General features: G+C 38.4%; 1 protein-coding gene across 5 annotated transcripts in view; it reads right to left on the bottom strand.

Moving 5' to 3' along the window:
- bbs9 (Bardet-Biedl syndrome 9) overlaps nt 1–17,269 on the bottom strand; it is a 194,973-nt gene that overhangs the window by 19,086 nt on the left and 158,618 nt on the right. The window contains exon 23 of one of the 5 annotated variants that reach the window (XM_030158122.1): nt 8,184–8,188. The exons of the other annotated variants lie outside the window; for them this stretch is intronic. Coding sequence (XP_030013982.1) covers nt 8,184–8,188 — 5 coding nt within the window. The remainder of the gene's footprint in view (nt 1–8,183; nt 8,189–17,269) is intronic. 5 annotated transcript variants of the gene reach the window in all.

Below are 17,269 nucleotides of genomic sequence, written 5' to 3'. Positions count from 1 at the left end.
AGTGCAATGCAAAGCGCCGGATGCAGTGGTGTAAAGCACGCTGCCACTGGACTCTAGAGCAGTGGAGGTGCGTTCTCTGGAGTGATGAATCGCACTTCTCCATCTGGCAATCTGATGGACGGGTCTGAGTTTGGCGGTCGCCAGGAGAACGATACTTGTCGGACCACATTGTGCCAAGTGTAAAGTTCGGTGGAGGGGGGATTATGGTGTGGGGTTGTTTTTCAGGAGCTGGGCTTGGCCCCTTAGTTCCAGTGAAAGGAACTGTGAATGCTTCAGCATACCAAGACATTTTGGAAAATCCCATGCTCCCAACTTTGTGGGAACAGTTTGGAGCTGGCCCCTTCCTCTTCCAACATGACTGTGCACCAGTGCACAAAGCAAGGTCCATAAAGACATGGATGACATAGTCTGGTGTGGATGAACTTGACTGGCCTGCACAGAGTCCTGACCTCAACCCCATAGAACACCTTTGAGATGAATTAGAACGGAGACTGAGAGCCAGGCCTTCTGTCCAACATCAGTGTGTGACCTCACAAATGCGCTTCTGGAAGAATGGTCAAAAATTCCCACGAACACACTCCTAAACCTTGTGGACAGCCTTTCCAGAAGAGCTGAAGCTGTTATAGCTGCAAAGGGTGGACCGACGTAATACTGAACCTCATAGACCAGGAATGGGATGTCACTTAAATTCATATGCGAGTCAAGGCAGGTGAGCAAATACTTTTGGCAATATAGTATGTATATATATGTATATATATATATATATATATATATATATATATATATATATATATATATATATATATATATATATATATTTATATATATATATATATACATATCCTGTCCTCATTTACACATACTGTATGATGTTTGTCTCTTTAATAAATTTACAAGTCAAGAAAATCATAGGTTGTGGTAAAGACAGTTTTGTGTGAAAGTATGTAAGTGTATCAAGCAGTGGCGATTTCTCATAGACTGCAAGGGAAGCCCGGCTTCCCCTAAAATTACAAAAAGCAAATGGTTAAAGATGTAAGGTTGTGTTGACATTTCATTGACTACAAATGTGTTAGAACACATTCATCTCAAAGATGAGTTGGTTCAGAATCAGCTTTATCACAAATCAACGGACGTGATGTTGTTCACTTGTCATCCATTCCCGTTGCGCTGTTTTCTTATTCAATCTCTGCTCAGTGCATTTGCCCGTAGACGCCGCGGTTGGCCCTTTCGTCAGTAGTCGTTATGTTCCAGGTCTCATCTACGCATGCACATTGCGTATCTGTCAGACTCGCTTATCTACGCATGCGCATTGCATGCATACCTGTCAGAATGGCGGCTAATACGAAGCAGAAAAAACAAACAGGATGGAATATATTCATGAAAACAGTAGCGGTAAGTGAACATTCTTTGTATTCTTTCATATTATAACTTTTATTAATTTGAATATTTTGAACCCAGCGATCATATAGCCTGTCATATAAGCAATCAGTGCAAGTCAAGCCGAGGGGGAGTAGATGTCAATCAGGGAATTTCCTGGGCTTTCCCAATTCAATCAGCATCTGTAACTCTGCAGCACAGGACTGATGATCTCATTTAGCATCGATTAACAAGTATTGCAAAATGTTTAATATGCATAAGTTTCTTCAAGAGAAGAACTATGTTTTTAATAAATAAATTTAAAGTTTCATTTGCTAATGGATTGTTTCATTAACCAAACGAAGGGTCATATTGTTAATTGTTTGAAATTCAATGAGCCACATATCCTGGCTCTTCCTGGAAATGTCTCGTGTTGTTGCGGTTAGCTTCATAGCGGATTCCATCCTGAACAGGTTTAGATTCTCATAGGTAGAATCCTCCAGCAAATGTTCAACCACGGATTTATGTAAATCTTCATTCTTGTCAACTTTCCTGTATTCTTCATTCTCCTCGGCCAGTGCCAATTCCATTAATTCTTCCAAGGATAACATTTTGCTGATGCTAGCCCACTGGTGACAGAAAAAAGGATACGTATACGTACGCTATTCTGACAGGTATGCATGGAATGTGCGAGCATCGTTCTGACAGGTACGCATGCAATGCGCATGCGTAGATGAGACCTGGAACATAACGACCGTTGACAAAAGGGCCAACCGCGTAGACGCCGAGTGTCTATGGGCTTCAATGGGACTGAGTGGAACAGTTTTTTTCATTGCCTCAAAACTGGACGGTTATTGGATAAATGCCACAATGTTGTCCCGCCCCCGGACGCCAGGCGTCTCTGGGGGTGAACGGAGCTGTGGGCGGAGCTCGGCCGGGCTGGACGCCAGAATCCCACGTGCTGATTGGAGGATCAGTCGAAAGGCTGAATCCTATTTGATTGACAGCTATTTTGAGATCTACTCTTTCACTGACACAGTTCAGTTTAATACCGCCGCACATTCTGCTGTGAAATTGAGAGAGAAACTACTACGAAATTACTTGTTCATTTCTTGCACTGCAAATAAAACACACTCATTTTACTTCCTTGTTTCAATTTAACATAATTTCAGTGTTTTCTTGTTTCAGTTACATAATTTAATCATTTCTTGTTCAAGTTTAATATCATTTTGTAGATAGTTAAATCAATCAAACTGTCGGCTAGGTCTCTTGTTTAAAAAGGCTGAAGTCTTATACTCGCAACACAATGGGCCAAGGCAATCTAAGCAGCCTAGCTCTGCTGGACAATGAGAGGACACTGGTCCAGTCCCTGGAAAAGACGCCTACTTGGTACGATAAGGTCACTGACTATTTTCTCAAAAAGGAACGGAGGGCCGAATGTATGTTTAAATAACTTGACTTTTTTTTTTTTTTTTTTTTTGATGTAAGCCGACAATGAGCTTCCCCTGTCTGAAAGACAAGCAGCCGCCACTGGTATCAAGTATAAACTTTGTGTAATGTCAGTGTTCTGTATTCTGCCAATACCCAAACTTTGGGAATCAGTATTGAAACTGAAAAAAATCAGACTGCTACATCCCTACTTATTGCAATACTATCCAGTGATGTGACTAAACAAAAGTAGAAAGACAAATGTAAATGTTTCTGAACATAAATAAATGCATGAATGTGAGGAATTTACAATATAACCACCTTTATACTAGAAGTAGTGGGAATAAAATTGGCAATTGGTTTCCACACTTACTATCTTGTAAATGAACAACCTTACAAACTGAGAAATAATATCAAACTTGTACACAAATCTAGTCAATAGCAATGAAAGGCACTTTTTACAGTATTGTTTTGGTTAGAAAATCATGGAACCACAAAGAAATTTTAAATTAGTTCAACCACGCTGCAAACAAAACAAGGAATTAAAGAAATTTAATGTGATTCTTAACAGGAAATATGAACATGTAATTTTTATCACGATTTGATACAAAAATGGGATCCAGATACTGCATGAGATACTCAAGAACTCTACAAGTTTGTGCAAGACAAACATTTATGTATCTGAAGTCTGACTTTTAATCAAGTCAAGTCTTAGGTCTACCTTTGTGAAACTGACTCCTCGTGATGAAGACACAGACTGTATAATTTAGATTTAAACAATTAATTGAACCATGGTTAATCCAATCAAGTAAGAATCTACCCTACTTTATTGGAAACAAGTGTGTGGAACAAAAGCATACAGTCCAAAGAAATCACATGAATCAGTTGCACATTTTATGGTCTGGCTATTGATATTTGGATTTAACATACTATATCATGTGTACTTGGAAGAACATTATGAAATTTATGGCCAGATTTACCCACAATTTAGTGAAGACTCAACCCAGAAAAAGCACGATAGGGAGTGTGGCAGGTTTTAGCAGGTCATCTTCTTACAATGCTCAAACTAATGAACACAGACTTGGGCAGTTTCATTTCAATAATGACCAGCAAACCAAGACATTTGCAAATTAGCACAGAACAGGATTGTGCATAGATACACCTAATTAGAGAGGAGAGAAGCAAAAGGAGGTTCAAATAGTGTACTAAAATACTTTAAAATTGCAATGTCCAGCCTGTTTGCAAATGCATATCTAACAATTGTGAGCAATGTAAATACAGAAGAATGGTACATCACATGATGCAAAAGGAAGACATGGATAAATGATATTTAGATTTCTATAGCAGTGAATTCTGATTCCCATAATTCAAATCACTCTTTGTTCAAACTTCATTTACTAAATATTTATTCTATATAGTGTGTAGACCATTGCAGTAGTTGAACCTCAGATCCAAGAGGAAAAATGTGGGTTTTGTTCTGGTCATGGGAACACCAGACCAGCTCTTTACCCCTCTATATGGACATGGGGGGTGCGTGAGTTTGTCCAACCAGTCCACATGTGCTTTGTGGATCTGGAGAAGGCATTTAACAGTGTCCCTCAGGGTATCCTTTGGGATGCTTTGGGAATATAGGGTCCATGACCTGCTGCTACGGGCCATTTGGTCCCTGTATGAATGGACCCAGTGCTTGATTTGTATTGCCAGTAGTAAGTTGGACTTGGTCTTACTGAGTGTTGGACTCCACCAGGGCTGCCCTTTGTCACCAATTTCTAGGCTCAGCCAGAGGATGGAGGGTGCCTGATTTGGTGGCCTCATGATGGTGTCTCATGATGCAGATGATGTGGTTTTGTTGGCTTCATCAAACCATGACCTCCACCTTGCACTGAGGTACTTGGGTTGAAAATCAGCACCTCATGCATTAGCATGAGTTTCCACTGCAGGGTGGCTGAGCTCTCCTTCAGAGATAGGGTGAAGACCTCTGCCACCCAGAAGGGGCTCAAAGTAGAGTCACTGCTCCTCCATGTTGAGAGTAGTCATTTGAGGTAGTTCGGGCATCTGGTCAGGGTGCCTCCTAAATGCCTCCCTGGTGAGGTCTTTTGGACATGTCCAATTGGGAGGAGATCCTAGGGCAGACTTAGGACATACTGGGGGGATTATATCTCTTTGCTGGTCTGGGGGTAGCTGGGGAGAGGGAAGTCTGGGCTTCTAGGTGTGCTGATCCAGGCCTGGGTAAGTGGAAGATGGATGGATGGATGAATCATTGCTTTTTTTAAAATATTGATAATGCAGAGTAAACACTATGCACTGTCTGTGCTGACTACAGAACAATGAAATTATTCTGAAACTGGACTGGAATGTCACTGAGCTGAAGATTTCATGTATTTACATGTAGTTTTTATGGCATGAAGCCTTATGACATTATGTGAAAGTGAAATTATTGACTTCTTGAGCCTCCTGAAGATTTGGTTACATTCTGTCAGTGTGCTTTTTCCAATATGACAGAACAAGGAACAACACGGGTAGAAATGTGGATTGCGTCATATCACACTCTGACAATGTTCTCCTTAGTCACTCCAAATAAATAAATAAACATTCTTCTTCTTCTACCACTTGCTCACTGTTTTTGTCAGTGTGTTCTCAGTGTGTAACTGTCACAACCAGGTGCAAATGGGTTAAGAGATGTTTTTGGCATTATGTGAACTGAATTTGATGCTCTGAAAGGGAAACTCCTGGAAATACATATGCAATTAGGTCAGGTACAAAAGTATGTGTCCATGCCTTTCCAGCAGTAACTTCTGTTGCACCTCTTTAGTAAATATCAACAGTAGATTTTAACAACAGTTTGCCCTAGTGCAAAGCATAGTAAAAACCTGATGCTTAAAACCATAAATGAACCTTACAGACTTTATAGAGAGTTTCTTCAGGAACCCTTTGGGAATGTTTTTACTGATGTATGAAGAAAGAGGAAAGGAAGGAGTTGTGTTAAGTGCAGTGCTGACGTAACAGTTAACCCAGTCTTGGAATGCAGTTAATCAAACACACACTCCTTTCAACACAAAGCTAGTAGTGTGCGTGTGTGTGGTCTAGGTATGTATAATGTTATGGGGACAAATCTGCTTCCACAGTCCCTTAGGATGACAAAACAGAGGTTGTCATAATAATCATTACACATGTAGGTTAAGAGTTGTTTTAAGGTTGGACATGTTGCAGTCTGTTTGTCAGTGTAATGTCTTCAAACTGATGGAAGCCCACTTTGAGGGTGTGTGCAGAAGTGGGAAGTATATATAATATAAATATAATATAAATACTTAATTACCATACCTTAGTAGAGTTTAATAGTTTCCTTTTCCTCCCTACATTTGAACACATATACAATGGAATGCATGTGTAAATTAAAAAAAAAAAAGAAACTAATTAATATATTTATGTATTATATTTATCCATTCCATCAGCCTCTGACCTGCAGTTGTGAGGAAAATCAGAAACTGTACATGATTGCAACATTCTTCTGTTGGTGAAGAAAAAAAAGTTTACAACATCAAACCAAGTCAAGAAAATGCTTGAGGAGGAAGGCGTGTCATTATCAAAGTCTACAATCATGAGACACCTTTCAGAATGTAAATACTGAGGGTTTAACAGAATGCAAACGACTGTTAACATTCAAGAACAAGAAGGCCAGTTTAACATTTGCCAGTAAACATTTAGAGCAGACTGTCAAGTTCAGAAAAAACGATTCTCTGGACAGATGAAACCAAGATGAACTTGTATCAGAATGATGGTAAGAGAAAAATATGGACAACTCATGATCCAAAGTATACTATGTTAATTTCGTGGAGAAAGTGTTTTGGTACGGGCATGTGCGGTGGCAAAAAGTATGTGAACCCTTTGAAATTTCTCAGTTTTCTGCATAAATCGATCTGATCTGCATCTAAGTCACCACTATTGACAAACAAAATGTGTTTAACTAAAACCACACAAACAATTATAATATTTAGCTTATATTAGATAGAACTTTATTGATCCTTTGGGCAAAGCCCTCAGGAAATGAAGGTTCCAATAGCAGCACAACACCAATGTCTTTGTTGGACACAACTATTAAACACTCACAGTACTGCAGGAAAAAAATAACTGAACGCTTCAGCTAATTAATCCAAAAGGAGATAATTAGAGTCAGGAATTTGCAAACCTGAATTCTAATCAACAAAAAGAGGTTTGAGCCATGCATGGAGCCACTTTGACATATAAAAACACAATTCAACACAGTGGAGAGCGTTTATCAGTTACTGAAGACTAAACTGAAGGCAGAGAGACCCGCAATTAGGCAGCAACTGTAGACGACTGTAGTAAAGGCCTGGCACAGCATCTCCAGGGACAAAGTTCAGCATTTGATGAGCCATGAGTTCCAAACTTCTGCCAGCCATTGACTGCAAAGGACTTTCATCCAAGTGTTAAAACTGATCCTCATATTTATGTAGATCTTTTCATTACTTTCCAGCCTTTAAAAATGGAGGGGCTTGAATGGTTGTAATTCCTAAACATATATTACAATATGTTTGTTAAACACCTTGAATTAAAGCTGAAAGTCAACACTTGAATCATACGTTGACTGCTTCTTTTCAAATTGCCTGTGGTAATGCACAGGAACAAATTTACAACATTTGTGTCACTCTCCAAATTTATATGGACTTGACTGTATTTACAGGTCTGTATAGGTTGGTTTGTTAGTACCATTCCACAAAAGCTTTTTTCTTGGATTATCATGCCAAACACAACCTCCCTCTCTCTTACTCTTTCACACACTCTCTCTCCACAACCTCTAAATGGGCCATTCATAGATATGATGGATAGCCACCACAGTGGGTATGTGTGTCTGTGTGTGAGATATGGTAAAAATATATAAAAACACACTCTGTGGGTAGTGCGTGTGAGAGGCCAGGAAGTCTTCACCTCCCCTGTTTAATGACACCATTTATCTCTGACCCGTGTGTGTATGAATAGCTGTTTAAATAGGTCTTTGTACTGAACCAAATAGGAAAGGTGCATTTAATGAGGTACGAATGTATGAATGAGATTATAAAGGAGTGTATATGAATATTTCATGGAGAAATGCCTCAGATCATGCACATATCCATATGAGAAAAGTCTCACTGTTTTAAAAAATGTGAATACATCTTTTAATTAAATGCAAAGCAACTTACAGTCATGTTAATTAAAAGTACACCTAACATGACATCAATTATATGTATTATTATAAAAGCTTAGAATACAGTTGTTTGTTAGTTTTTATCTGACAGTTTCTTTCACATTTTATGAAATGGATTGTGTGGCAGCTGGGAATATCACACTTTTGCCATCTTTTAATGATATTCTTTCATTATTGTCTTTCTTTGTAAATGAACCTTATCTGCTGCAGAAAAAGCAGTTTCTGCTTTAAAAATTAATGATTCAACAAACATATTTAAAAAAAATATTTCTTTTCTACAATGCCAACCCTCCATCCACTGTTTACTACAATGGGACTTTAGTGACCAGTCATTGTTAATACAGCTGCAGAGTAAACTTCAGGCTTTGAAACAGTGCAGTGCCAAGTAATCTTTCTAGTGTAATTATCCAGTACAGGTTAAATGTCAAAAATCCAATCCAAAGCACAGTTACTTCTAATACTGGCAGTCAAAGGTGTGAAAACTGTTGAATGTGTACAAAATGACAATTATTAGTTAATACTCAGTTCCTGTAACAGGATGCTTAAAAGATAAACTTGAAGATGGATAGAGAGGTTTCCAGATAGAGGAGGTGATCATGGGAGGATCAAGGATTGTTCTTACAGAGAGGAGGAAACATCAAATCAGTTTTAATGGAGCTCCTTCTGTGAATGTGAGATTGAATAGTTGTTCATACAGTATGTCAGCCCTGTAACAACCTGGCAACATATTTAGGATGTACTTTGTTCGTTGGTAACTTCAGCACCCCTGCAACCCTCTTGAGGACTAATCCTGCCTTCATATAAATAATTTCATATACATAATTTTTCTCACCAACTTTTGTTTCTGGCCAAGACTTTCATCCATAATGGATTTTTGTGATTTTTTTTTATCAAGATGAGAGACCTGGGTTCGGGTCTCTGAGAGTACACTGTATACTGCAGCTCTGAGCAGCTCAAACATGGAGAAATCCGAGAGACAGCACTCTGTATTCACCAAGACCTACATGGAAAAATGGACACTTCACTTGAGGACACAGAGCTACAAGTCTTTTACATATTCAGGCAGAAACATGAGCAATCTATCATACAACTTAGCAAGAGTCTGTCAAGTACAGGCAGAGAAATGCAGTTTGATGTTTAGCTTGTACTTTATCTCTCTTGTGTATGTTATTTTTTAATTTTTATTTATTTATTTATTTATTTTTACCTTTATTTAACCAGAAAGTCCCATTGAAATTAGAAATCTCTTTTGCAAGGGATATCTGGCCAACGCAACAGCCATACAAAGTCCAAACAATACAAAACACATACATGGTACACAATGAACAATAACACACAACAACAGTTATTCAACCATAATGGCATTAAGAAAAACAGTGACATTCCTCCTTCACTGCATTCTCCGTGATACTTTCAAAATCATTAACAGAAATGAATGTATGTAGTTTTACAGTTTTTTGAAGATTATTCCACGACCATGGTGCAAGGTAGGAAAATGCTGTTTTTCCAAAGTCTGTCAGAATTTGGGGAACAGTCAAAAGTAACCATTTGGAGGAACGTAGACGTAAACTACTAGAGCTAACAGCAGAGGTTTATAGATGAACATAAACCAGTGTTTTTGTCTACGAATGGTACCACTATGCTAGCTGCCTGGAGCACAAATGCAAATAAGAGTTAATGGTTAAAAGTAACCGATAGTAACTGATGACCGGTATTTTATTTTTTGCAGTAAATGATTTATAACGTTTGTTTCATACTACTATCATAAAAAATTCAGAGTCTATGAGAGGGATTAGCTAAAACAAAAAACCTGTTTCACTTTTTCTACTGAAGAATATAATTCTAAACTATAAATGAAATATTTAGGACTATGCTGCATTGGAGAAAATAAGACAAATAATTCTGATACAATGATTGACAAAATCTTAACAATACCCATCCCTACAAAGAAGTACTTAAAATAGTTCCATTACTTCATACATTTTTAATAGAGTACCTGGTAATCTCTGACGTGTACGATTTCAAAAGGAACCTTCACACTACTAATATTCACACAGCCGCTTGAACTCGTGCATTCCCTCCAAGGTCAAAAAGTGGGACACAGGATCAAAATGCTCTGTGTGTAGTCAGGTCCATAAATATTTTGTATCTGTCCACCACCACAGTGGATTTGAAATGACACAGTTAAGATGCGATTGAAGAGTGGACATTCAGTCTTAACTCAAGGGATTTAACAAAAGTATTGCATTAACTGTTGGAACCATTTTAAACAAAGTCACTCTATTTTCAGAGGCTCATACACAACTAGACAAGTAACTGACAAACAGCGTCACGGCCAGATGAGGTCTACTCCCTGGATATTCTTAAACAACTGAAGCAGATAAACTATCTAGAGTTGATTCCATACGTTGCATTTACATTTGGTAGATGTCACTGGAATTGTCAATATGAGGTCCAAAGAGGTCTCAGTGCAAGTGAAGCAGGCTGTCATTTGGCTGACAAAACAAAATAAATATATAAGAGAGAGCAAAAATGTTAGGAGTGGCAAAAACAACATTGTAGTACATTCTCAAAAAGAAAGAATCCACTGGTAAACTTTCTGCAAAAGATCCTATTGAAATGTGCTCTATTGAAATGTGTTAAGGAATTTGGTCAGGATTTTCATCCAAAAACATATAGAGGAGGTAGGTATACTGTTATCAAAGTCTGAAGAGATGGCTTCATTAATGAAAATACTGAAGGTAAATAACAAGGTGGAACCCACTAAGTGGTGTGGTGGCGTAGTGATTAGCACTTACACCTTACAGAAAGAAGGTTCTGGATTTGAGTCTCAGTCAGACCAGAGTGTTTCTGAGTTGACTTTACCTGTTCTTGACATGCTGTGCAGGATTCCTCAGGGTCTACAGATACGTGCAGGTTAATTCTACAATACTGACAAAGATTGGGAGTTCGTCCCCCAGCATCTTCAGTGGCAGCTCACTGCTCCTAATGTATGCTAATGCTAATTGCTAAAGCTGGCGCTAGGTGTTGTGTGTGTTTTGGGATGGGTAAAATGCAGCTACTGAATTTGACTACGGGGGTATTAAATTGAGCTAACCTTTGTAACACGCAAGAATAGGAAGGCCAGATTGGAATTTGTTAGAAAACACTTTAAAAAAGTGTGCCCAGCTCTGGAAAAGTTACTCTGGATAGATGAGCCACATGATGTGTCAAACATGGTGATGGTGTTATTACCACACCCCCCGAAGGGAAGGCAAGGGAATTGTTTTTGGTTTGGTTTGTTTCTTAGTTAACACTCTAGTAGCAACACTATGGGTTGAATTCATACCACATCGGGTTTATAGACTGCCAGTGACCCACAATAGATTTCATTACATTTTGGGAACAGTAGATCAAAGTTCAAATTTTTATGCATCTTTAAAATCTTTTTTTTTTCCTCATTCACTTATAATGGGCAAAATTTCAAATGTCTATAGTGGCAAAACTATTTGTTCAATTCATACCAAATTGGGTTTATACATTGCCAGTGACTCTGAATAGATGTCATTACATTTTGGGAAACGTAGGTCAAAGTTTCATTTTTAATGAATTTTTATAATTTTTTTCCCCATTTACTTATAATGGTGAAATTTCAAATGTCTGTAGCAGCAAAACTATTGGTTGAATTCATACCAAATTTGATTCATACATTGACAGTGACCCAGAAAATTTTTGGAAAAGTACGTCAAAGTTCAGATTTTTTGATGGATTTTTAAAATCTTTTTTCTCTCCTGTTTACTTATAATGGGTGACATTTCAAATGTCTATAAAACCATCAATTTTGTCTCAATTTACTTCAAACTTGGCACATATATAGAGGCAATTGATATGCTAACATCAGCACATACATATACAGTATATGATGACATTAGCTGGATCCATGTTAAAATAAGCTACAATATGTGCAAAGGGCGGGATTTGTTGTGCCTGGCACCACTTGTTGATAATGTGTCTGCTGATAGAAGTACAGGATGAATTGCAGATACCATTTTTGTACAAAACTAGATGTTACTTTTCTATCTTCACAACAAACAGCTGCTTTCTTGACTTGTAACATTATTTGACAAACATTGTGTGTGTGTCAATAATAAATTAATTGACAAACATCTTGTGTAATGGTGGCACATTTGAAAAGGGATCAAATAATTGTCTCTCGACACCAACTGCTCTTCACATTTTTTCTAAAGTTGGATATCACTGGGCTCCCCAGAATGGATGGGACTTTGCCTTCTATTGGCACAGGAATTTGCTCATCAAACATCAACAAACTAACTAAATATGTTTGATACGATCAAAATGTTTGAAAAAAAGAGTCTTACAGACTTCACTGTTCTCTCCTTAGTTTGTTTCAACTAGAAAAACATTCACATTATACACACCTTGTACTTCCCTCTTCATTCAGTTAGTGACAGTAGTGATAAGAGGTTGAAGTGAACAAAAACACATTCAGGATGTATGCATGGACACAAACTCACAGAAGACGGAAATGTGGTCAGTTGATCCCGAGACTCATACCTGCAGAGCTAACTCTAGCATCCTATTTCAATGATGCTTGACAGAGAAAAGGAATAATACTTGGGCACACATGTATGGTTTTTTAATCTTCTATATTCAGCTTCCTCCTCCCCCAGCTCTTCAGGTTTTTGGATTTAAATGTTTCCTCCCCCTCTTTTACATGATTTGATTAAAACTATACATATAGCGTTAGATGTTACACTTATTTTATCGATATGATGAGTACTGGTTTCCTTGAAGAAAAAATGTTAATGTTCTTTTAAAACATTTCCATAAGAAATAAAAAAAAATGTTGTGGAGGGGGTAAAGAGTGTGGTAGGGGTCTGAAGTACCACAAGTCTCACACACATTTCAGTTAAAGAACTATGACACTACATTTTTCATGATTAAATTCAAAAGGTTTTGCTGAAAGTTCTGTGACTGTGCCAGAAGCTGAACAGTATTGAACTATGTTGTTGCGGTGAACACAGTGCAATGAGGACTGAGCACATTCATCAGACTGTCTTCAGAGCCAGAACTGGTGTTTGACCTTTTCAACAGCAAAAATAAATAAATAAATAAATGTAATGCCTTGGGAATGGAAACTAAAAACTTGTGGGATTTTATAAAGCCATTATTGTACAACCCCAATTTCAAAAAAGATGGGATGTGATGTAAAATGTGAATAAAACACAATGCAATGATTTTCAAATCTCATAAACCCACATCTCATTCACAAGATACCACAGAAAACATATCAAATGTTTAAACTGAGTAAATACACCATTTTGATTGTGATGACAAACCAGTTCAGCACCAAGACTGTTCAACTACAAAGCCATCCTGGTGTAATAGATGCAGAATGCAGTTCATTATCGTCTTACTGAAATATGCTACCTGAAAGTTTCTAAAGGTTAAGGTGCTGAGGAGACTGAAGCAAGCAATGAAGGACTACAAAAACAAAGTAGAGAGGAAGCTGCCACACAACATCAGGGAGGAGTGATAGGGAACTAATACCATCATTGGCTATGAGACAAAGGGAACAGTGGAGGATGTGTACAGAGCCAATAAATTCAACAAGTTCTACCACAGGTTTGATGTTGCCACAGCTGGTACTTCCACACCAACTCAATATTGCACTTAAGCAGCATACTGCTCATCAACTGACCTCATACTGGCCTCCTCCACATTCTTCCAGAAGTGCATTTGAGAGGTCAGGTACTGATGTTGGATGAGAGGGTCTGACTTGCAGTCTCTGCTCTAATTGATCTCGAAAGTGTTCTACCAGGTTGAGGTCAGGACTCTGTGCAGGCCAGTCAAATGTCTCCATACCAAATTCCATTTCTTTATGGACATTGCTTTGTACACTGGTGTACAGTCATATTGGAATAGGAAGGAGCAATCACCAAACTGTTCCCACAAAGTTGGGAACATTACATTGTCAAAAAAAAAAAAAGCTGAAACACTGAGTTCATTTCAATGGAACTAAGGGGCCAAGCCCAACCCCACACCATAACCCCCCCTCCACCAAAGTTTGCACTTGGCACAATTCAGTCAGGCAAGTACCGTTCTCTTGGCACATGCCAAACCCAGACTTGTGCATTGGATTGCCAGACAGAGAAGTGTGATTCATCACTCCAGAGAACAGTTTCCACTGCTCTTAAGTTCAGTAGCAGTGTGCTTTACCCCACTGTATCTGATGTTTTGCATTGCACTTGATGATGCAAGGTTCAGATACAGCTGCTTGGTTATGGAAACCTATTCCATGAAGCTCTTGATCCACTGTTCTTTGAGTTAATCTGAGAGTCACATGAAGTTTAGAGGTGTGTTGCTATTGACTGCATAAACTTGGACATTTCTGCCTAATGTGCTCTTTAGCATGTGCTGTAGGACATTTTACATGCCCTACTAATTCATGGCTGAGTTGCTGTTGTTCCCAATTTATTTCATTTTGTTATAATACCACTAACAGTTGCCTATGAAATATTTAGTAGAGAGGAAATTTCAACAATGGACTTGTAGCAAAGGTGGCATCCTATCACAGTACCACACTTGAATTCACTGAGTTCCTGAGAACAACCCATTCTTTAACAAATGTCTGTAGAGGCAGTCTGGATGCCAAGGTGCACAATTTTATACACTGTCACATTAGCAGGGGTGCAGATGGATCTACAGAAACTGTGTCTTGGGAAAGCAGCAGACTGCAGTGGGATGATGCTGTCTTCTACATGTAACACTAAGTCTACTCATTTGGATGAGTCTGGCAGCTAAGCGAGGATTATGTTCTTGGATTTTTGAAATGTGTTCAATACAATCCATCCCTCCATATGTCCTCATGTCCCACAGTCGACTGTAGCCGGTTCACTCTTCTATGCTGCTTTTTGTTGAAGAGGTAACATCAGACAAAAGGACATAAAATGGCTGGACAAACTACTGAAAACAAGATAGTTCTCTTTTTGGAGAGAAGCTGGACATGCTGGGGACTGTGATGGGTAGATGACAATTGTGTAAGGTGGAGGGCATCTTGGAAAATCCTGATCATCCCATTTTGAAGCACCAAAAAACAGTTGCAGTGGGTGACAACCCTCATTAAAATGCAGGACTGAGAGGTGTAGAAGATCCTTCATGCCCAATGCCAGTAGAGTCTACAGCATCTCAGTGTGATGATTCAAAATGATTCATACACTGATGATTTCTTGTTCATTAATTGTTAGTTTTTAAGTCTATTCCTCACCTTGGGATCCTGGCAGAGTGACTCATTACTCACACTAGTGGTCACATAAATCAACCAATCTGTCAGGGTAAAAATATTCAGTTCCTTTCTTTACAATTCACAACAATGGCATTTTACATACCCTCAGAGCACATTTTGCATGCACATTTCATGTCCCAATATTTTTGGAATTTGGATTGTAAACAAACTCTTTATTTCAACTTACACAAGTGTATTTCACCAAATTCTGAAGGCAATTCTTGGGTCACATGTGTCCAAACCAATGACACCATAAAAACCTTTTTCTATGTCAGTAAGCTAGTGCTTAGCATTAGCATCATTACCCTTTCTTTGCTAAATATGGTCACTGCTGGTTCCAAAAAGTGAAAACGTTTTCAAAATTGCAGTCTGCAAACCAATGGGTGATGTCATGGTGGCTATGTCCGCTTATATACAGTCGATGGTCAGATACAGCTCGAAAGTGAGAAGCACATATACATTACACCCAGTCTTACATTTATATTGTGTCTGGTCTTACTGCATTAACATACAAAATAACCAAAATGTTCAAAAGAAAATTGTGAGTGTTACAACCACTGAAAAACCACTGAAGAAGAAAAGTTTTAGCTCATCATACAGCTACACCAGTGAGCCACAGAAAGACTGAATCAGTGCTCTACGAAAATGAAATATGAGAGAATGACCTCAGCCAACTTTCCCATCTGTGACTCTCTCATTTTGACTTATTTTTATGGAATGATATCACTGGCTGCCCTGTGTTACCAGTTCTCTTTTCTGTATCATTCACATTTTGAGTATGTTCTCTCACAATTCTCTGCTTTTTCCACTCTCCGTGGGCACCTTCTTCTGCATGTGTGTACCTCCATGAAGTGTAGAGTGTGTATGTGTTTAGTTATTGGTTGTTCAGGAAAAGGGTGGATGGACAGAGAAAAAAGATAAGGGGGGGGGGGGGGATGGGGTGGCAGGAAAAGTAGAACCTCTCTCTTAGCCTTTCACTGTCACCTGTGTGTATGTTATTTATAGAGTGTGTTAACACACACAGTTACTTTGATTATGTGGCATTTAAATCTCATCACGTCTTGAGGTCTAAGATTGTGTGTATCAGCAAGACACCTGGCTATCAGGGTGGGAACATCCACTTGACTTTCCATGTTTCCAAAAACACACACACAAAAGGATGAGCTCTGTGATATGTGAGAAAGAAAGATGAGGCAGAGGAAGAGACAGCACTACCTGCTGCTTTGTTAATTAAAAACTGTCAAGAGAATCATTAATACAGATTATTCCTGAAAGAGTTACTATAGATACCGGCTATGGCAACTTATAAGATAACCTAGATATGCCAAGCCAATACACACACACACACACACACACACACACACACACGCACGCACACACAAACACACACACAGTTTTAAGGTCACTCGAGTCTCATAATAATTACTTGTTAGCAAGGGTTCCACCAGGGGGTTTGGGCCCCATGAAAAGCTGTCACACTGAATTTAAATCTGGATCTAAGAGGCTTCCATCTGGAGTGTGATGCCTTTTGACACAATAAATAAAAGAGTATTTTAGAGAGAGAAGAGTAGTTCTGTCTTTCAAAAATAGGTTCTAACAGGCATAATAAAGCCAGCTCATTAGAACTATCTGGGTCCCGTGGCAATAAGGGTTGCCTTGGTTGCAAACTGTAGATAGAGAAAGTAGAGAAGGAAGTAGAGGCAAGAAGGCAGGAAACTGTCAATGCTCAACTATCGCAGCCTAGTATCAACTACATTATGACGTGATGAATGACAGAAGTGTCATAAACAATTCTTTTTTAAATATACATTTAAATACAAACCTTTCACACCATATGAAGCAAAGTAAGCAAAGTGCTCTTTTAACCTGAACTGACCTGAATATGAAAAATTATTGTCAAACACTCACACATTTTCTAGTTTTTGAGTGATGTTGTGGGCGATATGGCAAAAAATATCATATTACACTTTTTGAAAAAATAAAATCATGATCTAGAT

This window comes from Sphaeramia orbicularis, chromosome 16 (assembly GCF_902148855.1).
Source record: "Sphaeramia orbicularis chromosome 16, fSphaOr1.1, whole genome shotgun sequence".
Taxonomy (NCBI): domain Eukaryota; kingdom Metazoa; phylum Chordata; class Actinopteri; order Kurtiformes; family Apogonidae; genus Sphaeramia; species Sphaeramia orbicularis.
The sequence above is the reverse complement of the archived record's forward strand: the minus strand, read 5'-3'. Positions and strand labels throughout refer to the sequence as shown.